Below are 24433 nucleotides of genomic sequence, written 5' to 3'. Positions count from 1 at the left end.
GAGGGGAAAAAAACATTAATGCTTGCCCACACATTGACTTGACCTGTGGTTAATGAAATGCATCTGTGCTCAACTGTGTGCTCAGTTGTTGCTCAAGCATGGACACACAGAAATGTGATGTGTTGTAGCTGGTTACTTTGGAAACCTTGGAAATGGGCTTGATCATTAACTTTCATCTGTCACTGCTGACGAATGGCCTGAAAAATGTGGGGTGGAGAGCCTCTGGGTGTTACAAGAAATCCATAATACTGAAAAACTGTTCTGATTTCTTAACCTGAATGAAGTTATGGATAAAGTGCTATCTAGGCTAAGTGCTGATCTGACATTAAATACCTAAAATTGCAAGTTAAAAGAACCAAGCTGAAACATAAATTCCTGAAAAAGTCACTTTCCCTTGAGGCACTTGAGTCCCTGCCTGGTAGTTATTATCTGTGGTATTATAGAAAAGCTTGTGATACAATTGATGCCACTTTATACATCAATAGGAATATTTTGGGGTTATTTGCATTCACAGTCAAATGTAAAGCGTGGCGTATGTTGGATAAAGAACCTGAATTGGGCTTTAGCGCTTAACAATAGATTGCTTTTATTTCAGAAATACTGGAAGAGGAAAATGTCTGGTGTAGTAATAAAATCAGTGTTGGTATCTTTCAAATCGTTACCAAAACACTTCTGCCCTCTGCTGGAGAAAAAGTAATAGAAACACACAAAACTCAATGTAGTCTGTTTAATAGGAAAAAATCAATAGTGGCACAAAAATAGAACGATTTAATCCTTAACACATGTAAAAAAAAATATACAGAGGAAGGTAATAAAAAATATTAAACAACAGAAAACATTTATCTTTGTACATACATTATCTTGAAAGTATGTCATATTGAAAGTATGACACATAGGCTTGATTTGTTTTCCTCACTCCCACTGCACCACAGTGAATTTCCTGAGAAATCCTTATATCACAGATGAAGAGTTCAGCTGGAACACACAGTATCTTGAAGCCATGAAGACTGGACTTCTTCATGAATAGACACTGTAAGACACAAAGGAGAACACATGAACACTTTGTGATTACATTAAACTTCAAAAGGCTTAGTGTATGTGAAACACAAAAGCTGTTTGTGAAACACTGTTTTATTTTCCCCAAATTAATCTTACAAACAACCAGGTCCCCGTACGCATTAGGACTGCACAATATTGACAGATATTCATTGTATGCAACACATTGAGTGCAGAGCTTTTATGAACTAATTTCTTTTTCGGTGGCTAAAAAACACAACAAAAAATAATATGCGTGTGCGTGTGTGGGGTGCTAATGCTCAGGTTTTGTTCATTTTGAACAAAATGAAAGATTTTGTCTGACATAAACCTTGATTTGTATGCCAGAAGAAGTACAAAATACCTTTTGCTGGCTGTCTATCACTGCTGCTTTTTTCCAACTGAGAAAAAAAATGAGACCTTCTTGCAATATGAAAACTGCAGTAGTCAATATTGCAATGTCCTAATGTACATCCACTGCTGGGTTTAGTTTAGACAAGTCAAGTCAGTCTGTAAATGAAAAAGGAACATTGCCATCATTTGAATGTGAAAATGTTCTTGCCCTATGATAGACCACAAATTTGTCACATTGAAAATGACATTAATGTCAGTATTCTACTGTGCAAACTCTGTTTTTCATTTGCACAATTCATCTTTTGCCAAGGGTAAGGTGTCTGTTATTCATAAGCCTGCGTCCACACAGACTCATGAATATATTTCATCCCTCTGCCGCTTGTATAAACAATATACATCTTTTCAGAATAAGAGATCTGATATTTTCCTTGGATCTGTCTTGGGAGGAAAATTTGAGGATGTGACGACATCGTACAAGGTATTCTGTAACACTTTGATGAATGACACTCAGATCAATAATTCAAACAAGTCCTGAAGAACCAGGGCTTATTTCATTCATGAACAAAAGAGCAGACAAAAGGAAAGCTCCATGCGGGCAAGCCATTCAAAACAAATGCTAATTACATGGAAATATCTTGTCAATCAAAATAAATGAAACATAAGCCTCAAATATAGGCCAGTCTCTCCACCTGATGATGTAGTATGTTGTGTACATCTGACACCAGATACTGTAAAGTACAAATTATAGGCCTATGTATCATTTATGCCCGCATAAGACCACGTCCAAAAAGATTGCTTGTGGTCTCACATGTCAAATAATCCAATTAAACTTCCTTGCCTAAGTGAGTTTGACCATAAACGGGTTGCGATAAGAGCTAGTGAGAGTGGAACTCCGACCTCGTGAAACGGGCCACGATGATGAAAGCCAGGACTCCACCCATACCATAGGCAACCAGCAGGACGCTGTTGGCGATGACATCGGCCCGCAGCACGTAGGACTGCCAGGCCAGGAAGTAGACGGACAGCAGGACCGTGGTGCCGGTCAGGACCAGGTTCGCCACAACAAAGCCCTCAGTCTCCTTTAGGTTGCCCTTCACACCTGGAGACAAGGGGAGAGACGCACAGGGTGGAAGGCAATGGGATTGGACAGACTACATGTTTTTTAGTTTTATGTTGAATCTACTTTGTGCTCTTGTTAATTATTATTGCCCTAATATTCACTGCACTGGGGAGTAAACACCTTATCGTACCTTGGTGGTCCACCTGCCAATACATACACTTCACCTTAATTATAATAGCGATAACAGAGGCAGAGAGATCTATACTGTAACAAAGGCAGGCTTGAAATCAATCAGCGTTCCACTGTGTGAATCTATTGGCTCACCACAGAAGAGCCGGAGAGCCTCCAGAGCGGCCATGAGGAGCAGCAGACCCACATCACAGGCCAGTCTGTCATCAGGATAGCTCAGCACACGGCCTGACAGAAACACACACACACACACACACACACACACACACACACACACACACACACACTCACTGTCTCTCTAGGTACATTAACACACAGTGAATGATCCTGGGATTGTGTGAGATGCTCAGTACTCACTCTTGTAGATGATCATGCTGAGAGTGGAGAGGAAATAGAAGATAAAATAGATGGCAGTCAGGTACAGCAGCAGTTGGAAAGGGACGGATGACAGCTAGATGTGGAGTTAAGGTGTTATTTATCATTCATAACACTGAGTTTTGTTCTTGGAAATGCTACAATGTCCAACTGGTGGTGAATTGGACATGCTTTGTTCAAGTTTTTGCTTTGTTGCACGGGTGAATAAAATGAAAAGGATACTACAATGGCAGACCTTCCTAGAGAGAGAGAGAGAGAGAGAGAGAGAGAGAGAGAGAGAGAGAGAGATGAAATAGGTTTCAGGATTTTGACACACTCACGGGCTTAGGCAACCAAAGCAACCAATAAACCAAAACAGGTAGAACATCTCAAAGTCAGTTTCATTTTAAAATTACTCGAATTAATATGGATAACATAGCCTAGTCTGTTTTCAAATTTCATCGAGCCATGAAAAACCGTGTCTATAGCAACGCGTCTAACCAACCTGGTCTGGGCATCGCCATCTTGAATTTGTTGTACTTTTTTCCTCTGCTTGCTCAGTTACCCAAAGAATAAATGACACCACCTACTGGCTGGAATATGAACTACAACCTAAGAGCGCGTGCGGAGCAGTCAAATAAAGGACGCACGTGCGCGCACACACATACACACACACACACACACACACACACACACACTGAGGTATCTCTGTGGAGTGTGGCAATGTCAAGAAAAAGTGAAGAAATACACCTGATGGGGGAGTGAAAAATGAAGAAAAAATATCTATTTTGCCAAGCTTCTCCAAGCTATGAGATGACAAAATCTATCTGCAGCGCAATAATAAAACATATTTTGTTCTAATTATGGTTTTCTCTTTCAGCTGAGCTATTTTTTTGTGTACGTTCCTCATCTAGACTTCCACTGCAACCCAGAGTAAGAAGTCTCAAGCAGTCAAACATCACTCTGTTGAGAGAACCCAGAGAGTTAAAATAGTTATAAAGTAAAATGCATTCAGAGAGCATGAGACCCCATCTCTCTCTCTCTCTCTCTCTCTCTCTCTCTCTCTCTCTCTCTTGCTCCCCCACACATACACACTTACATATAATCCTATATGAGATGAAGAAATACTAAATACCAAAATGAACTGCTTTAACATAGCCAGCTGTTTCATTGTCCCCTGCAGCCTCTGTCTCTTTCTCTTTCTTGCTTGTCCTCCGAAACAATCTGCATAGTGTGGCTGAAAGAACGGAGGCGTTGTTTGGGTTGAATGGAGGAAGAGGGAGGGAGATGGAGAGAGAGATGCTCCAGCTGTGGGGGGACAAGACAACACAACAGCATCTCACATGCAAGAGGGGGAGGTGAGGGGGCTGCACACAGTGGCATTGTTATAAGGAGGGGTGGGATGCAGCTGATAAGGTTGAGAGAAATGGATCATTCCCTCAAATCCTCCCTAGGGAAGCCTTGACACAAAACACTCCTATTACTGCATGGGTGTTAAAACTAGAGGGATTCAAAAAGGCCCCACAAAAGTCTTTTAAATCACTGAAATATAGGCTACTGTAGATCAGGGATCAAGTGTTTTCATGTCACAGACCCCCAACACCCATATAGGAGATTTTATCCCAGGGACTCCCATATAGCAAGATATTAGCTGTTATTGATTTAGTATTGAACTATCTACACTGTATGTGAGGAGATAATGGTCTTAAGAGCGAAACCTATGATTAGAATAGTCATCATATATATATGTTTATATGCTTATATGCTACATTCTCTAACAACATTATGGTGAAATGTAACTATCCCACAGTTTGTTGGGAACCCCCTGGAAGCCCTTTGAGGACCCATAGGGGGCCCAGGACCCCACTTTGAGAGCCACTGCTATAGATCATAGCCTACATTACAGGAGAGCGAAAATCTCTTATAGCTGCATATAAGAGCAGGTATACGTGTTAAAATTGAATTTGCCCTCAAGTAAAGACACAATGCAATTACATTTAACACAAAAGTGCGTATGCTATGTTATCCTACTTCAAAGGCATTTTGACTCTGGTTGTTGTAGCTTGACGAATTTAATTAGCCTACAGGAAATCAGCTTAATCAAATTGGCCCCATGTTGGGACAGTAAGTGTAGTCTAGGCTACTTGACTACAAGCCTTAGTAATAGAGCCCAGATTTCATTTACAGGTGTTTTGACAGAAGCGGGTTTTTCCTTATAGTGCAGGAGAAGAAGTTTTTCAATGCGAACCCTTACGAAAAAAAGCAATAATCTATGTTAAAAGGTCCGTAGCCTATAGGAATGTTTTTGGGTATTATAGGAATATGGTGACACCATATTAAAAAACCATACCGTAATGTAAAAGTCACTGTAAATTCAGTATTGAGTACCACAGTCACACTATAATTCCCTATAGGAATATTATAGTGACTTTCTGTCCGGGAATGTTCCAGCGGACCGGCGCACATCCCTCACCTGTCCTGCCTCCTCTCCTCTCCTCCGACTCTCTGCCGCACAAATCCTGTCTGGGAGGGAGAGGCGGAGGAGGAAGAGAATCTACTTGAGGGACTCGGGAGTCAAGTTTGGGCAACTTTCGCGCACACGTTTTGAACGACTTTCCTAGTTTTTTTTTCTAGGTTTTTCAAAAGAGATGACAATTTCGCTAAAGTAATCCAAAGATTACTATGTTGCTGGTTGGAACTGAAATGAAGGTGCGCCTGAAGGTTAATTCTGCAACGCATTCTCATACGGATATTTACCTCTTCAATTAAAAACCTTAAGATAGCCGACCTATAATAAGAACAAAGTTTCATGGTGATCAGAAGTACTTGACCATTTGGCTAAGAGACGTCAAGCCTACAATACATACGTTGCTGAGAAGGAGAAAGAAGATCTCCCCAAGAGGTGGATTTATGTAAGCTAAAAAAAAACAAACAAACAAATCGCAGCATATAATATTTGGATTCTGTAATGTATATGTGAAAGTTTCCCCGATCCGAATTTATTTCGTTCGGACAAGGGGAGACGTTCATGGATTTTTTAAGTGGGACCCGCTAGGATGGACGTGGTAGATGAAACTGAAGCGTTACAGAGATTTTTTGAAGGTAAGAAAGCCCGATAATTAGGCTATAGCCCAGTATGTATATTATTACAGGTCATGCAGATATATGCAGTGTTATCGCATTGTTTGTTTTAAAAAGCCGTGTGGTGTGCGCCTCACACTGTTCACACTTCACTCTATAGAGAAAGTGGAAAGCAGAATGGACAATGTGTGATTTTCTGTTAGTTTATAACCACTCTAGGTATTGACCGCGAAAAAAAAAAACATGAAATGCATTTACCACTCTGTAGGTGTCAATTCTTACCAATTCCACTCTTGTAATATGTTCTGTAGTTGGTCTGTTGAAGGCCTGGGTTAAATTGCTATGATGCACCACCCAGCACAGGTGGAAGAACATATCAGTGTCTCAGATAATTGTAATTGTGCATGATTTTATTAGGACTTGTGGCTTCTAGATGAAAGATTTTTTAAATAACCGATGTTCACTTCCGATTTGTTCGGAGTCACTGTAAAGTTTGCCCGTGGCTGTGTTTAAAAACCAAAAACGCGAGAAGGCAGGAAGGTTAACGAGTGCGGGGAGCAAAAGTGATGGTGATGGGGAGCAGATCGAGTAACGGGGAATCCTGAGTAAAAACGAAGTGGAGGGGGAGGAGAGGGGGGAAGGGTGTAGGAATTCAAGGCAAGATAAATGGTGTGTTTTGCAAGGGTGCTATCGCTGTGGCACAATGTGCGTTAGAGAAAGCCATTGATATCAACGAGTGATGTAGTGTTGAATTAAAAGATGGGTAAACTTTGACCTCCAGTCGGTGATCACCATAAGGAAAAAGCAATTCTATGTTCAAAAAGCATTACTTTATGTTTTTTCCCTTAAAAACCCAACCTTCATATAACTTACACCAGTTTGATACTTATTATCTACTATGACTTTACATCTTTAAGATTTAGGTGGGAAAACTCTATTCCACAAATAAAAAGTTGGGTAAACTGCTTTTAGATGGGTTTCTCCTGCACTACATCCCTGATATCAACCCTTTTTAGTGAACCACAGTTAGTGAGTTCAATGAATCAATCAGACTTGGAGAAGGTCCATGACTTCATATGTGTGCATTCCACATACTGAAGGCTTCTGGACATGTATCACATAGATTTGTCACATTTGTTTAAAGGCTTTGTCACTCTGCTCAGTGATTTACAGCAAGCCAAAGGTTTCTTATTGTTTGGTGTTTTTTTTTTTTTTTTTTTGAGAACTTAATGTCAAGTGTTCAGGAGCAGTCAAGTGCACATAAAAACACATTCTGTGGCTTATGTATAATAAGTTATCTCTAGAGAGACTTAACACTCAATTATAGTATACACAGAGTGTTGACTTGAATATACACAGCGATCCATGACTGTCAAAGGTTCCTTGCCACTCTGACAGGAATTTAGTGTGTTTACATTCTTGGTTTGGGAGTGAGAGAGATGTTCTTACTTTGGCTTTATTTCAGCTTGGACTAAGATGTCAGCTTGTCCATGAGAAGTATACAGTGGGTTGGATACTCCACTATTCCTCTTGGATACTTCACTATTGTGTTGCAATGGTTTAGCTTTTGGGTTTCAAATGAAACCCAAATGACGTAACTCAAATTGACAGATTTCATTGCCAAAGTAACTTATTCTTTCATTTAACCAAACAACATCTGCTTTTATTTTCTTTCCTATTGACCTCAATCAGCAAGGCCGCTGATATCAAAGCTTTGGTAATAACATGAATAACATGAATGCAGGCCTTGTGATAAGAAACCACAGTAATATCAATAAGTCTTGGAATTCATATATTACGTAATTAGAACCAATTAGAGGCCATGTTCGTCTTGCACTACCTGGAAAAGAGACACAGACAGATACACACACACACACACACACACACACACACACACACACAGAGACACACACACAATCACCCAGATATACCCACGCATATACACCCAGACACTGTAATGGATTTCTGCACTGGTTAACTGCAGTTTAATAGGATTAGTGAAATATGTATACATTCACCCTAATGCACAGTGTACATTCCTGGCATAGCCTTGGTGGCTGTTAAAACACAATGAGGTGAGACTGGTGTTTCTCCGCGGTATTTCCCCTTCCCTGGGCTCCCTCTCTCTGACTCCATTAGACTGACAGTGAGCAGACAGGGTGAGGAGGTGAGATAGTGCAGACTCAGGGTGGGTGAGACTGGTCTGTTGAGAGAAACACAGCTAACCCCCCCCCCCCCCAAAAAAAAAAACTTGACCTCCTCCTCTCTAACACACTTTAACACACTTAAACAAACAGTCGGTCACACAGACACACAGACCCATGCATGCACACACAAAGGATATTGACATTTTATGCTGTTGTGTTGAGTTCCTCTGAGTAATTCTTCATCCTAACTCACCAAATCTGATTAAACGATGACCCACACCGCCTGTGTTACATCTGCAGCACATCTTCAAGACAAAACTTTGAGTTGTGTAATATCTTAGAGAAGATATGATTAATAAGTAGTGAGTAATATTTTTGCTATTTGGGGTCCAATAGACTGTTGAGTGGCTTTAGCAGAGCCTTGAACCATTGGCCATTGGATGTATTTAATCCAAAATATAAATATGTAACTTATATTGAAAATAAACTTTTTCAGATGGAAAATACAGGTGACTGTTAACCGTACAAATTACAGATTTCAAGTTTCAAACATCTTCACCTCTCAATCATCTGAATCTGGAGGTGGATTACGCACTATTTTATCCCAAATTGCCTTTAAAAGATTAACAACTGATCACCTGTGGTATTATATTATGTTCCAACTAATTCCCATTGCACTCCCACTGTAGCTGTGAATCATGGCTAGGAAGTCCGTCTTCCATCTTTGAAAACCATCATGACGCTGACCGAGGTTTGGCCGGGTCTGCTGATTTACAGCTTTAACAGTGAATTGCTGTTACAGGAATGCATTGTTTTTGAGCAGCCAGGCTTACGATGCTTACAAGTAGGTTTTATTTTTCATCATTGTGCCTCACTCCCATCAGTGCTGGCTGCCAACTGAGTAATCCTTGGCCGCTGAATGTTGTTGTGTGGTTTAACTGGACTCTACAAGATTGAGGGTTCACTCTTTGGACATCATTTGTGTTCACGTGTGTGTGTGTGTGTAAAAAGAGGCTGTAGTAAATCATCTGCATTAACTTCTTTTCTCCAATTACCATTTGTGAAATAATATGTTAACAACACTATTAGGGTGACAAACACAAAGACCAAACTTGGTGTGTGGTATTGGAGTGTTATGGGGTGTTTTTATGGAAATATGTTTTGGTTTTCTGCATCCTGTATCGCATCCTTCATCAATTCAATGAAATTCTATTCAAATGAAAATACTTTATTCATCCCTCAAGGGGCAATTCAAGGCAGTGAGTTCATAGGCCTATTAGTTACTGTCATAGGTGATTTTGTGTATCTGAAGCACAATTATAATGACAGCAGATGACAATGAGCATTGCTCTGTGACAGTGAAATAATCTGTAGAAAAGTGCCTGGAATTCAGTTGTCACAAATGAAATTCTTCAGTTTTTATCCATTTGGTTTACGTTATTCTCTTTAGTTCCTCAAATCTACATTCTGAACAATACCAGTGTAGCAAATTGATTCTTCTTCTTCTTCTTCTTCTTCTTCTTCTTTCTCTCGCTTCTCTCTCTCTCTCTCTCTCTCTCTCTCTCTCTCTCTCTCGCCAGTCTCTCTAATTCTGTCTTGCGCTCGCCCTCACACTCGATCTCGCATTCGCAGTCTTTCATTTTTTCTAGCCTCGCTCCGTGTCCCAGCCCCAGCCTTGTCACTCCCATAATCTCCTGAGCCAGGTCTGCCGGTGCGGCCAGTGCTTGTGTGCGACAAGGGCTGTGTGTGGCAGCCTGGTACAGCCCTTTCTCATGACTGGGGTATAATCCTCATTATAACACACTCCCAGCCTTTCTCACACACTCATACACACACACACACAATATACCGTTGCACACAGGCATGCACACGCAGATACACACACACACACACCAACGCACTTGTAACCCCAATCTGCGGCTCTCAGGTCTACAGAAGAAAGCCTTTGAGCCAGAGTAGGGAAACATGTGAAAAATAGAGAGGAATTGTTTTTCTCATCTTCCGTTTCAGGTGCTCTCATCTCAAGGACGTCAACATGCTTTGGCTACGCGCAGGTACTCTGCCCCACTGTCCACTCTGCTTTTGTCTGGATGTGATTTATTAGTCTCTACCTAATGAGTGCTTTTCTATTAATATTCAGTTCTAATATCTGTGTCGTAGCATTGCTCTCTGTCTTGATCATCCAGAGGAGCTTCACTCTTTTCAGCTTGTTTGACATGCCTTGATTGGACCAAGTCTTGTAAACAAATGGGAAGGTCTAGATCTGTCAGACTATGTGTCAGAGCTATCTAACAGTTGAAATGTTTTAGTTTACAGTCTCTGTCTGTATGTGTGTGTATACCGTTGGCCAATCAATATGCAAGTTCCTAGACTGTTCAGTATTTTCTAGAACAATTGAGAGATTTCCTGCTTGTGTAGCTACACCTGCAATCTTCTGCGTTATATTTAAACTACTGGAAATAAATCAGTTTCCATTCAGTCATTTTTTGTGTAAAGTGAAGACTTTCCAGAGTACTGAGACATACAATTAGGAAAACCAGATGAATAGAGAATTTGATTAAGATCAGGTTTAGCAGAGTGATGCCTAAAAGTGCTTACAGATATGGACATACTGTGACACATGATAAGAGTTTTGGAAACTACCTATTATATAATATAGTATGTGTTATATGATCAGGCAACTGTTTTGATATTTGTTGTGAAGCTTAGATATTAGTTGTACAGTATGTAAATTTGAGGGTAAATCCCTCAGAAAGTGTGTGCATGTGTGTTGTGGGTGTGTGTATACGCATTTGTATGTATCTGTATTTAACACAGCCAAATGCATTCTGGGTCATACTGTTTGATAATCAAATGGACTTTGTTCCGTCACATAGAGTGCCACTCTGAAAGTGATTAATTATTAACATTGTTTCACACGCACACACATGCGTGTGCACGTAAAACTTAATTCGAAGGCTGTAGGCAAAAGCAGTGTAGAATCAGTGTAAATTCATTCACGTTTAAATTTCATGTTCATTTTTTCATTTTTAATTGTCTTGCTAATCAGTAAGTTTAATCAATGTTTTCCTCAAACATCTCCATGAATAAAATGGCATTTTATACAAATGTTGGTGAAGCAGAAAGAAAAGCAAAAGATACACAAGATTGAATGATTTAAGTCAAACCACATTTAATGGGTACTCACACACTCATTCCTCTGTTTGTGTTCATTTTAGATTATTACCCTGCTGACAACTCAGGCATTGAAATGGTGGCATAACACACACACACACATACACACACACACTCTCACACTCACACAAACAAACGCATACACACACATGCACGCGTGTGCACACACACACACACACACACACACTACCCTCTCAGCCCCTAATCTCTCAAAAGGCCAGTCTGTATCGAAGTTGGACTGACAATCATTGCACTGTTCCTTGTCGAACACAGCTGGACAGAGAAAAACATAGAAGACAGGGAAATTTACACATCCCAATCCACAGCAATTTAAACTTAACTTGATGTTGTGATTTATTGGTTACAGTTCCTTAATTTATGTTTCTATTAGGCTATACACAGCATAACAATAACATTTATTGGCAACTTTAACTTTCCTTTAGTTATTACAAATGTATTATTTCACTACGTGAAGGCAAGAAGTCTCTTGTGCCAAGATTGTCACGAACGTGACAAAGATTGCTCCAAGTTGCGCGTGAGAAGCAACAAAAACTCAATGAACATGTTCGTCAAACCCCAAATTTACAAGAGATTTAGATCAAATGTAACTTATGCTTAGGAGCAGTGTGGCTAGATTGGCTGCTGTTTTATATAATTCACACTGTTTTCTTCATACAAATTTCCTCATAGGTTCAGTTATTTTTTCTCTTTTTCTATCATTCCATCCTTGGATGTCGAACTTGTATTTCATTATCCCACACCACTAGCTGTCTTCGTTACCCCCTCTCTCCCCTGCCTCCATCTATCTACCCTCCCCTCACCCTCCACCTCTCTATTTTTCGTTATCAGGCCTGCCAGCCCAAATTTACTGCCCTTTTGGGTGGGGTGCACATCTGGATCTTATTTAAGGGAAACCATCCTACTCTTCTCCCCTGGCGCTCGCATGTATTAAAAGACATTACCCATCTGTTTCTATCCACGAACAAAGCCAGTAACTGTAGGCATGTTTTCAAAAAAATATATACATATGCTAGTGTGAGAATTGATTGCATTAAGGAGTAAATTCGCGTCATACAATAAAATTGGCTTTTGGCATGTTGTTGATCATAGGTAGAGATGGTTGGTTTGCTGGTTGGCTAGTTGAGTGTCTTTAGACATTGGTTGATTGGTTTATGCTGCCGTATACTCTCAAATTGGTGCTTGGAGGCCGTCAGTGAAATGATGTTGATTCCACTACTGACAAAAAGAGACTTAGATGTACACATTTTATTCATGCGATGATACAGTCCACTAGATTCTTTGTGGTGAATGGTAATAATCCTTGGAGAGGATAATGATAGGGAGTGTAACATTAGTAATTTAGACACCCAGGAATACTGATAAAGCGATATCTCATTTGGGCTTCTGATGAAGAGCGCGGCATTAGAGGAAGACAAAGAGAGAGAAAAAGAGAAATTTTCCCAATGCTAACACAGAAATTCTTTGCATTCCCAACTGAGTAGCTGCTTAATCTATCAGAGAGAGAGAGGGAGTGTGTGTGTGTGTGTGTGTGTGAGAGAGAGCGAGAGAGAGAGAGAGGGAAAGAGAGAGAGAGAGAAAGAGTGAGGGAGAGACTGGGGTTGCCTGCCCACCCACTGTATACCGATTCCTGACCCTCTGCCTAACCCCCTCTTTTCTCACACTCACTCTGTCTCCAGACAAATCCCCCATCTGCAATGTGGCACAATTGGGACGATATCTGACAATATCCTTCTCTTTCATTCATGTAACATATAAGTTGATTTTTTTGTGGTCAATAGGGAAGGTTCATTTGAAAAAGTGATTTATTCTTGTATAAAGATATGCATATGTGCGTGTTCTACAGGTTAGTGTTTTTGGAGATTAGGGGGGTCATGTGTTTTGGATTTGTGGAGCTTTGGCTATCAAGGGGTGAAAATGGCCCCGGGGTTGAATCAGGGGAGAATGGAGAACTTATTAGCTAATTTATATAATGTATCTTTAATAAAAAAAAATCTGAATGATGCGACACACAAAATGTAAAGGAAGTGAATACAGAAGACGAAGAGCAGAAAAGCTAGTTTAGTAAGTAATTTAGTGATTATGACGCAGTAACTATATTATTATTATTTTTATTTTTTTTAAATGAGGGAAAAAGAGGCAATGGTACATTATTGTAAGGGCTAACTGGAGCGCTTCCAATGTCTGTGTAAAGCTGGGAATACACTAGAGGACTTTTAAAATCCCAACCGATTATGGAAATGTGTGGGACTGCACACATAACAGGATTGACAAATTATTTGTCTTCCAGTTTCGATTTTACGTGGGCTCAGTCAGATTCTCAGGACCCTCAATGTCAAAGAAACAACAGTCACAAATGTGGAGACAGACACGCTCAGCTCTCACTAGCTGTTGTGGGTCTCTCAGATTACATCACTGTTTACTTCACACTACAGGATGTGAAGTCATACATATCAAATGTGTTTAATAATATCGGGACGTCCCCGACTGCCTTGGGATTAAATCTGGACGCTTAAGACAGCCTCAGATGGGACTCGGGACCGCTTATCTTCTATTTTTATGAGGATAACTCTATTAGATGCACTGAATCATTGCTACTTCCTCATACTGTACTGTTGTACTGTAATTACTAACACATGCTTAAACTGTTGGTCAAACAATTTTTCCTGTAAACTCAATATTTAAATTCTCAGTAAGCAAATCACAGATCTCTGTTACACATTGTCGTATGTGTTCACCGGAAGATAGTGAAGATTGTTGTAATGCAGGTACAAACTGGTACAATGTAAGTGGGTTATTTGGAATATGCAAAAAAAACACCAGAATAAATTAAAAACATAACTAACGTTATCCATGTTCTCAGATAAGTCTTCCTGTGAACTGTTACAACATAAGCTTGTGTTGAAACCGCAGCTGCTGTGGTAGTGTGTACGGTTGGTGAAAGATTCCCCTTGCTAATTCCCAGAGCTCTCCATCTCCCCTCCATGTTCCCGACCCTCCCTTTACCACAGGTCATGATATTACCAGTTCTCTCGAGCCAGCCAACATCGACACCAGTATCCTGGAGGAGTACATCAGCAAGGAGGACGATAGCACTGACATGTTAGTAGGGACTCCAAACCAACCCAGCAACCAAATTACAACGTCAAAACAGCATGCACCAACTGAATCAGATCATATCGTTACAAAGGAATTTGTTTTCTGATAAGGCTAATCCCTTTTTTTTCTCTCCTTTCTCCCAGCTGTTTTTCAGAGGTCCACAGCACCCCGGGACCAAATTACTCATCTCCCCAGGCAGGAGTGTCCTCCTCTGGGGGGTTGGTGTGTGGTGTGAGCCCCCCCATCCCACTGCGCCAAGGAGCCCCTCCACCTGGGCCTCCTAACTGTCAGAACCCCTACCCCCCTGGTCCGTCCCTGGGCCTCCTCCGACACAACTACCCCTGCCTGGGACAGCAGCAGCAACAGCAGCAACAGCAGCAGCAGCAGCAGCAGCAGGCCCACGTCAAGCCTGAGCACAGGGGCCACTACGCTCCGGGGTGAGCAGCCTGGGACATGGAGGGCCGAGATGGGATACCAACGAGGGAGATGGATGGCGTTAGAAGAAGAAGAAAATATAACACAAGCTAACACTTAGAAATGTTAGAGAGAGAGAGAGATGTTAGAGATGATGCTGTTCCTTTGAAGTAGCACTACTGCAGATGCGACATGGAAATCAGCTTTGAAATCGCTTGTTTGAAGCGACTTCCACGGAATCAGGCAAATCCCGTGGATGACACAGCAATTGTTTTCGCTATCACGCAACGAAACCAGACACACACCCTACTATAGGTCCATTATGCAATCAACACTTGATTAAACTTTATTTGTACTAATAAAGCATTAGCTGGTCAAGAGGGGGAGGGAGACTGATAACAGAGAAAGAGTCGAATTACATCCTGTAAATCCTGACACACACAATGATGTGGAAAGAACTTGTACTGTGATACTGATCCCATAGGGTATTTTGTCTTTTAAATATGGTGCCACTTTAGAAAATAAGAAGAATGCACTAGGGTGGGGTTATCAAGTTCTGCATGGTACTATTTGAAAGAATTATACAATTTGAAAGTTTGATTATTGAGTATTTTATTTGTGAACATAACTTATATCGCCATTTTCTTAGGACACTACCTGAGTCCCCCCCAGACTCCAGCTCAGAGCCATACTCTCCTCAGCAAGTGAATGGTAAGTCACACATCTTTTAAGTCTGCCTTGAGGAAAAGACGAAAGAGTGAGAGAGGGAGTGAGAGAGAGAGAGAGAGAGAGAGAACAAGCGAGAGAGAGAGAGAGAGAGAGCATATAACAAACAGAAATGGTTGGCGGCGGCACCTTCTGCTGTAGACTGCACTCAGACACTCACTGAGTCACTGAGAAAGCCATTGAGATATCGAAGCCGTATGTGGGTCACGGCACATAGACGGGCACAGAGATGGATGAATATGGCATATCGATTGAGCGGTGAAAGAGGGGGTTGAGTTGCAGAGACTCACAGATGGAGAATCCTCACACAGGTAGGTGTGCCCTCGACTTTGTCCATCCCTCTGACCTGCTCTGTCTTCTCCGCTGCTTAAATCAATATCTGTTACTCATCGCTTTGGGATATTTGAATGAAACATAGGGATGAGGACGAGTTAATGTGTATACAAATCAATATATTCAGATGTTCAGTATAGCATGTACCCGTCATTTATTAATCTACAGTTTGCATAATTTGTCTGGAAACTGTATTTCATCAAATAAATTCCGTTTTCTAAAAGTCTCAGTTTACTTTCAAGTGCTTGCCCAATAAATAGATCAGTGTATGTTTGGCTTGTTCCAACATTCCAACACAAGTTGAACAGCAACAGTACTCAAAGTCACTATGTACTTCTTGCCACTCACACACCTGTGTTGGTCTTGCCCATTAGTGAAAAGGTGTGGAATAGTGCTATCTGATGGGCATGACTCCAGTTTGAAACAATGGAAAACACCTTTAGCCAAGGGTGGAGGAAAGTGGAACATGCTGCAATCTGACATGGCGAAATGCAAAAGCGACAGATCGACCCTGCGGGGCAAAAGGCGCATTGTGTGTGTGATCAGATATATTTGCAAGCGAAATGAATATTTATCATCAGAATGTACTGACCCTGATACTTAGTACAGTATTCAGAGTGTGTAAACATCATGCTCCATTCACAGCGCTTCATCGTGTCTTTTAGATCCTCACATGATCAGGACCATGACACCAGAGAACATGTGTCACATGACTCCCCCGCCGCCCCTCCCGCCACACGGGCACTATCCCAGCATGCATCGGGACATGTACCTGAAGCCTGAACCCATGATATCGCAGTATCCCATTGGTCCGGCCACGAGTGGGAGTGGAGACATGCAGCAGACCCAGATGCTCCATCAGCTGCTGCAGCATCCTCAGGGGCAGGAGTGAGTTATGATTATATAGACGGGATGGAGGAAGGAAGGAGGAAGGAAGGAGGGAGGGAGAGAGGGAGGGAGGGGTGACAGGGGAGAGAAGGAAAGATGCGAATTGAGAGTAATATGCTAATGTATACAACTGTTGACCAGGTTCCCATTACCTCATACAGCGGAATCCCCGTTCATCAGGCCAAGAAGAGGAAGCACTCTGACTCACCCAACAGCACCCTCAATTCCCAAATCCTCACAGGTATCATCAAACAAGAACCAGGTAGGCAGGCATCTTTCTTTTCCTCGCCTCCCCTCCCTCACTCTTATCAACTCTTACCTACCCTTAAACTCTCACATGAATAAAACTGACTAAAAAAAACGGTTGTGGGCATTCTTCTGACTTCGGCCTAAAATTACGCTATACCTTAAATGTTAATTTTTCAAACTGATTGTTACAGGTTTAATGCAGGATGCAGACAACAGCTACTTGGACCCTAACTACCAGTGTATTAAGTGGCAACCTCACCAGCAGAATAAGTGGACACCGCTATACGACGCCAACTGCAAAGAGCTGTGGGTGGAATTTCATTTTGGCATATCTATACATGATAATCTTTTCGTTTTGGGAAAGAGCGTAGTTACAAGAATTGAAAGCATTCCACAGAGAGTAAGAGAGTGAAATGAACAGGGCTATAATTGGGTAAATGGATAATTCAACAAAATATACAGAGGGAGTGGCAATGGAATAGAAGGGTTGTAGAGGTCTACAAATTCCTCTGAGGTGAGCCGTGCGGGGGAGTGAACGAGTGCAGGGTTTCGGTTTAGAAAGAGAACGAGAGGAAGGGGGTAGAGGGAGAAATTAGTGAACACCTAGTTGTGCTCATGCGATGCCAAAGTGGAAAGTAGTGGAAACAGAGGGAGGGAGGTTGAAAAGAACTCCAAGCAAATAGTATGTTATCATCGCCACCTGGTTGCTCATCACAGCTTAGAGCACACCACACACACTTACAGGGATAGAGGGTTTCGTGGCTTTTAAATTCCATCATGCAATTGTTTAGTTGTCAGATGGTCTTAATCCTGAGAGTGCAGTAAAGCAATGATACCCAAAGTGGGGCCCGGGAACCCCCAGGGGCCGATGAAGAGATTGCAGGGGGTTCCCAGCAAGATGAGGAAGAGTTTAATTTAACTATGATTTCATTCATTTTAAGTTAGCACTGTGTGAGAATGACATGAAGAATTTTTATACTAGGTCTCATTCTCCCCACTATTATCACCCCACCTATGGTATAAACAGTTGTCATCTTCTGTACTAAATCATATACAGCACCAAAAATGTTCTCAGATGCGCTCCTTCAGACAAAATCTTCTCTAATGAAGGTCTGTGCCTCATGTGCATCTATTTGTGGGCCTTGACATGAAAATGTTTGGGAGCCCCTGTAGTAGAGTCAGAGTCTCCCCCTGGTGATAAAAACAGTGAAACTGTGATCTCCACATCATGGAGTAGTTCAAGTTATCGGTACTTCATAATCTCTTTCCCTGTCTTTAGGCCAATGCCCACCTACCGCGTTGATGCTGACAAGGGCTTCAACTTCTCCTTGGCTGATGATGCGTTTGTCTGCCAGAAGAAGAACCACTTCCAGGTCACAGTGTACATAGGCATGCTGGGCGATCCCAAGTACATCAAGACGAGCGAAGGCCTGCAGCCCATAGACTGCTTCTATCTCAAGCTCAATGGAGTAAAGGTGAGGGAAGGGGAAGTGGTGAACGTAGTGACAGGTACAGTAGCAATGTGATTGACCGTGGTGATCTTAGGCTCAACAGTGGATTTGTATGACAATGTTACATCTGCCTCGTTTATCAGCTGGAGGCCATGAACCAGTCCATCAACGTGGAGCAGTCCCAGTCTGACCGCAGCAAGAGACCCTTCAAACCAGTGCTGTAAGTCTGAATTCTTTCACTGAGGCAGAAATAGTACATAATCTGTAGCAGGAGGTTTTTGTATGATGTCTTTGTGATTTTGTGTTTCCCAGAGTGACCCTGCCCCCAGAACAGGTCACCAAAGTCACAGTAGGACGGCTCCACTTCAGCGAGACAACGGCGAATAACATGAGGAAGAAGGGCAAGCCCAATCCTGACCAGAGGTGAACGACACGCCATCATACATACACGCATGATTCAGTGTGATCACATCCGAAACTCTGTCACACTCACTGCTGATGTGTTTGTCCTCCCAGGTATTTCATGCTGGTGGTGGCACTGCAGGCTCAGTCCCACAGTCAGAGCTACACTGTGGCCGCTCAGGTGTCTGAGAGGATCATCGTCAGGGTAACATCTGTCAGTCTGGCCATGTCTGTCTGCCTCCTCCACCAATCATATCCCTTGTGAATGTGACACCTTTCTCATGGCCCTACTGTATGCAGCTACCTGGAGCCACCAGCAACTAAAAAACACTCTATTTACACATCTCTCCCTTCTCATCAATTTCTGTCTTTCCATTCCCTTTCGTCTTTTTTTTTTGGCTGTGAGTCTCAGCATCAAACACACTCTCAAATTCTTTATTTCTATCTCGATTTTAGGAGAATGTAACTTAAGTTGCTGATGTGGCATCCTCTGCTCGTAGTTATAAAATAAAGTGGATTGCACTCACCACAGTTGTATAGACCAGGGAGGTGTATATGAGGGTTATATGATAGTTAATTGCATAATTAGTAAGCTTAAGAAGTATTAGAGGAGGTATTTATGAAAGCTACACAATAATTCCTTTGTAATTAGCTATTAAGTTTACAGGAGACCTATGTAAACCATTATATAATAGCTTATTCAGTGATTTCAAACAATTACTCACAAGCTATAAGCTCTCTTAATGTAAAGCCAACCCTTTACAGCTCAAGCTTGTGTTAAAATATTGCAGTGATTTGGACCTTTTGCGGCATGGTGTATCTAATATCTGAATATCTGTGTGTCTGCACCCTCCCCCTTGTCCCTCTCTTACAGGCATCTAACCCCGGCCAGTTTGAGAGTGACAGCGAGGTGTTATGGCAGCGCGGCCAGCTGCCGGACTCGGTCTACCACCACGGCAGAGTCGGCATCAATACTGACCGGCCGGACGAGGCCCTGGTCGTCCACGGCAACCTTAAGGTCATGGGCTCCTTAGTGCACCCCTCCGACATCAGAGCCAAGGAGAATGTCCAGGAGGTCAGGATGAGGCTCAGTGTGTGTGTTTATGTGTGTGTGTGTGTGTGTGTTTCCATTTGTTGGTCAGTGTGTGCCTACTGTACTTGTTATCGTGAATCATGCCTGTGTGTCCATGCAGAATGCCCACGCTCAGCGTATACGATTGATTTAGCATTTTGTCGATCCATTATCCTCGATTCCACACATTTTCATCTGTGACTTGAGTGTCGTGGTCACATCCTCCACATCTGCATGGGTGTCATTGTCATTCTGTCTGTGTGTAGGTGGACACCACAGACAATTTGAAACGGATCTCTCAGATGAGGCTGGTCCATTATCAATACAAGCCTGAGTTTGCTGCCACCGTGGGCATAGAGAACACTGCAGAGACCGGTAACATATTGTGCAACTTCATGAATAACCTCTCGTAAAATGTTTCCTTCTATCATCACATTCATGTGTGTTAAACAGCTGTATATCACATGACCATCTTGATGTCCTAATATTTGATCAGTCTTGAATGTGCATTGTTATGCAAGTGTTTTCTGTATCTGTGCACTCCCTTATTCTTCTTAATTCCTCTCTCCCATCTGTAGGAGTGATAGCCCAAGAGGTTCAGCAGATCTTGCCTGACGCAGTGAAGGAGGGAGGAGATGTGGTGTGTGCTAATGGAGAAACCATTCCCAACCTGTTGGTGGTCAACAAGGTAATGGACAGACACACACTCACACACCCACACGCACACACGCACACTACACACACAATGACAGCTCTAATTCCCCCTCTAAGGACCGCATCTTCATGGAGAACGTGGGAGCGGTGAAAGAGCTGTGCAAGCTCACAGACAACCTGGAGACTCGTATCGATGAACTTGAGCGCTGGAGCCGCAAGCTGGCCAAGCTCCGTCGCCTCGACAGCATGAAGAGCACCGTGAGCGGAGGCACTGTCAGGTGAGAGGACTGCATTGGTATGGCTACATATGTAGGACTAGGAGGCAGGGTTGGGGTCAATTTATGAATAAAATTTTTTTTTTTTTTTTTCTTACCACATCTGAGATTACACGTAATGTTATATATTATCAATACTGAATATCATAAAATGTTGGTATTTGATGCATAACATGTAATCATAATACATACATTATGATTGAATATATTTGGTTGGTTTAACTGTTATTTGATTCATAATATTTAGCAAATAAAAAATGTTTCCTTAGAGCTGGGTGCAATTCCAATTCCAACTCCAGGAATTGAATTGTAATTTACCATGCATTCTCAATTCAATTCATGAACTGCCCCATCCCTGGTAGGAGGGACGTTACACACAGATAAAGAGAAACTTGTATGAGTAGAAAAGAATAAATAAATTCCATTTGTTATTCTCGTCCATGCAGCCAATCAGGGAGTTATTTTAGCAGGACAGGAAGTGGCCCACTCAAGAAGAAGACAGTCAAGCCTGGGAGCAAGGTCAGTGGCGTTGCTGGTGTATTTGAGAACTGTGTTATAAGTTGGTAATCACCTGGGAGTACAGCTTTTATGTAATCTGTGTGTTTGGTGTTATTGCAGAACTCGGCTCCAGATCAAGGCTGCATCAGCCAGCGCTTCATGCAGGGAACCATCCTGGCACTTGTCATTGTCATGGCCTTCAGGTCAGACTGAGGGAAATGTGTGGGATTTGGAGGGGTGGGGAAAACATAAACCTGCTTCTTCCATGCACCGTAATGGCATGATGACAGTTTTGTTACAGAGATGTAATGGGTCTTTATTTGTCTCCCCCAGTGTCATTTCCATGTCCATTCTTTATGTGCTGACTCTTCACCATAGAGGAGATGTCACTGAGAAAGATGGGTATGTCCTTCTCAGGAGAACAGACACTTCGCCTTTATAATGCAACAAATCAATTTTCCACTTCTGCTATTTGCTATCTTTCAATATATCGTCATTTGTTCATGCTTTTTGTAGCCGTGTTTCCTCCTGTGTTCTCTACATCTCTTGGATGCCCGTCTTCACTGCCACTGTCACTTTCTGTCCACCTGTCTGCCCATGGTATGCTCTCAAGACCCGTCCTTCTTGCTTTTATTTCTGCCTTGCATTTTCTGAGTCACTCTATCACTATCTTATCTTTGATTGCTCAGTTGGGTGTTTCTTTTATCCTGCGTGAAAGGTGGTCATGAGTCACATATCTGAATATCTTAGAATTTATTCATTTTTAAATGTATCATTATTGTGACTATAGCTCCCCATTCACCTGCTGTACTATGTCATCTGAATGGCACAGGTCCAGAGCTGCACTGGGATCCTCACGCAAGAGTTCATACACTCCACAGTCCACCACCTCTGCACCAGGTGAGTGGAGATCCTTAGTACATAACCATAACTACCTTTCTGTTAGTTGGTTTTAAAATCACAGTAGTTAACCAGCTTACTTACAACACAATGAATTTATGTTCTGCTTAGATCTGATCCCATTATCTCATTCTTTCTTGAATCTTGCAGCTTGCTGTTCAACCACAGCCACAAACAACCAATCAGCCACAGTTCTGTCACCGAGTAACAACCAATCCACAGCAGGTAAGAAAGCCAATCTTTACATATCTATCCAACATGAGTGTTTTTTTCATCCACAACGCACGTTAATCCTCTCTCTTCTCTAGATGCAGCCAGCCTGGAACCCACGGCAGGCACGATTAATAAGAAGGCCAAGTCACGACCGATGGACAAGGACGGCCGCAATAAGAAGAGTCACACCTCAGCACCGCTGTACTTTGCCAAGTCCAAAAGGCCTCCTTCAGACCAGGACGGGGTGGGAGCTACCAACCGCCTGCCTGGGGGGCAGCAGCCACTGCCTCGCAGACAGCGCAGCATACACGCACAGGGTAAATCTGCAAACACAGAACTCCACACAGCACTTTCTTTACACACATTATGCTATATGCAAACACAGTAAAGCCATTTGTTTGACCACTGTAAACAAAGTGTGTCTACATACAAGTACAATACAAGTGAATGTTATGGTAACGGTTGATTGTAATGTAATTTTCTTGCTGTCACAGGAGAACGGTTAGCTCCTTCTCTGATTGGTCTACATATCGTGGAGACGGACCAACAGATCGCACCGAAAAGTTGCCCAACACCCGAGAGCTGCAGGTGTGTTACGCACTTGAATGCTGCACTAGTAAATGATTTTGTACACAATTTACATGATGAGAGTTTGAATTCAGGCGTTTGCATGGTGACACTGCTTTTCCCAATGTTGACTCTAGTTACACAGTATCACTCCATGGGAACAGGAACTCCTCCATCTCACAAATCACTTTGCACATGACGTGAGTACACAAAGAGCGCACTATCTACTTACATGTAACTGCAAACCAAAAGTTCAACAACTCTATCTACACACGACACTTAATAGGCCAGCCTTTCCACAGAGAAATAAAGTATATTTAATTCATTGTAGGTCCAGTAACAGTGTGTGGGTACGACAGTGTGGAGCCACCAAGGGACGTTTGTGTCCTGACCACACAGAGACAGAGCTGTATGGAGGACAGAGGACTTCAACAAAGGTACATAATGTTACATCCAATCATCATAACATCAAAACATATTTCTTTTTCTTTTTTTTCTTTTTTTTTTTTTCATTTGGTGCCACTAAGAGTGCTAGTTGCTTAATCAAAACATATGTATTTCCCCCAGTGCTACTTATATTACTTGTTAACTGATTTATGAAATTCTTCCTGCTGTTCTCTAAGGGGACTCATCACCTGTGGTCAGTGCCAGTGCTGTCTTTTCAGGATGTCACCTATCACTTCCGTGTCTCTAAGTCTGTGAGTAAACCTGACATCTGAAAGACTTTGTAGAATATTGTAATGCATGTTCAGTAAATCAAAGAATCCAGGATAAGACTGATTAAAAATGAATATGCCGCACAGAAGTTTTGGAATAAGGGTGTCTTGCCCAAAGCATCCGTGCAGCATATAAAATATTAATTGCAGCGTGATTCATTCAACATTTATTGTAGGATTTAGCACCCAGTTTGAGTTAACACGCTGAGTGGATTTGATTAATGAATGTTCTGTAACATCATCTCCGCATGCTTTCCATTCGCAGAGTGAAGTGAGTTGTGCCACTGAGGAGGAGACTGAAACCAACACGTCATACTCTGACTACCATTTTCTCATTCAAAGCAGCTGTGTGTGAGGAGGGAGACGATGCGGCCCGGCGCCTTTAAAATACGCCACATTTCTTCTGTACGGTCCAATTTGTACACTGTTGTGATGGGATAGTGTTTCTCACGATCTTGAACTTGATTTTTAAAGAGACTCATACAGGACAAACTGTCTACCACTGCTCCCTCTGTGTGCCCTTCTGTATGTATAGGAATTAAGACATCTCTTTTTGCTGTGGTC

The 24433-nt window shown here is 42.0% G+C and overlaps 2 protein-coding genes across 3 annotated transcripts; one reads left to right on the top strand and one right to left on the bottom strand.

The window, feature by feature from the left end:
- Window positions 1-753: 753 nt before the first annotated feature.
- LOC139652117 (transmembrane protein 80-like) lies at window positions 754-3520 on the bottom strand. Of its 2 annotated transcripts, none has more exons than XM_071529077.1 (6): window positions 3498-3520; window positions 3236-3252; window positions 2996-3089; window positions 2774-2866; window positions 2287-2488; window positions 754-1030 (listed from the first exon to the last, which is right to left on the bottom strand). In XM_071529077.1, exons 1-6 carry the CDS (start codon window positions 3514-3516, stop codon window positions 1018-1020), a joined length of 438 nt encoding a protein of 145 aa, XP_071385178.1. In that variant the 5' UTR covers window positions 3517-3520; the 3' UTR covers window positions 754-1017. The 2 variants fall into 2 exon arrangements, with proteins under 2 accessions (XP_071385178.1, XP_071385179.1); XM_071529078.1 differs by having other exon boundaries at window positions 2333-2488.
- A 2528-nt stretch (window positions 3521-6048) lies between these two features.
- Window positions 6049-24224, top strand: myrf (myelin regulatory factor). Its single transcript, XM_071529070.1, has 27 exons — window positions 6049-6094; window positions 14424-14514; window positions 14655-14948; window positions 15575-15636; window positions 16650-16872; window positions 17034-17134; window positions 17313-17427; window positions 18401-18596; window positions 18716-18792; window positions 18885-18995; window positions 19089-19179; window positions 19849-20049; window positions 20313-20421; window positions 20625-20734; window positions 20818-20978; window positions 21422-21494; window positions 21594-21676; window positions 21807-21875; window positions 21990-22073; window positions 22306-22373; window positions 22524-22598; window positions 22682-22903; window positions 23081-23174; window positions 23291-23353; window positions 23485-23590; window positions 23777-23851; window positions 24135-24224. The coding sequence occupies exons 1-27, from the start codon at window positions 6049-6051 to the stop codon at window positions 24222-24224; spliced, it is 3090 nt and encodes a 1029-aa protein (XP_071385171.1).
- The last annotated feature ends 209 nt before the right edge of the window (window positions 24225-24433 follow it).

Source organism: Centroberyx affinis, unplaced genomic scaffold, assembly GCF_046629955.1.
Source record: "Centroberyx affinis isolate AG114_WGS23_722 - 3 ecotype Tasmania unplaced genomic scaffold, CSIRO-AGI_Caff_v1 ptg001762l_1, whole genome shotgun sequence".
NCBI classification, from domain to species: Eukaryota; Metazoa; Chordata; class Actinopteri; order Beryciformes; family Berycidae; genus Centroberyx; species Centroberyx affinis.
This window is presented reverse-complemented; position numbering and strand designations above follow the sequence as displayed.

What these genes read in the sequence shown, in the direction of transcription:
- LOC139652117 (XM_071529077.1), bottom strand. An exon ending in CAGCATGATCATCTACAAGA is followed by an intron (nt 2,867 to 2,995) that starts GTGAGTACTGAG and finishes TGTTTCTGTCAG; the next exon opens with GCCGTGTGCTGAGCTATCCT. An exon ending in GGCTCTCCGGCTCTTCTGTG is followed by an intron (nt 2,489 to 2,773) that starts GTGAGCCAATAG and finishes CCTTGTCTCCAG; the next exon opens with GTGTGAAGGGCAACCTAAAG.
- myrf (XM_071529070.1), top strand. Translation starts at nt 6,049, where the DNA reads ATGGACGTGGTAGATGAAACTGAAGCGTTACAGAGATTTTTTGAAG. An exon ending in AGGGGCCACTACGCTCCGGG is followed by an intron (nt 14,949 to 15,574) that starts GTGAGCAGCCTG and finishes CCATTTTCTTAG; the next exon opens with GACACTACCTGAGTCCCCCC. An exon ending in CTCTCCTCAGCAAGTGAATG is followed by an intron (nt 15,637 to 16,649) that starts GTAAGTCACACA and finishes CGTGTCTTTTAG; the next exon opens with ATCCTCACATGATCAGGACC.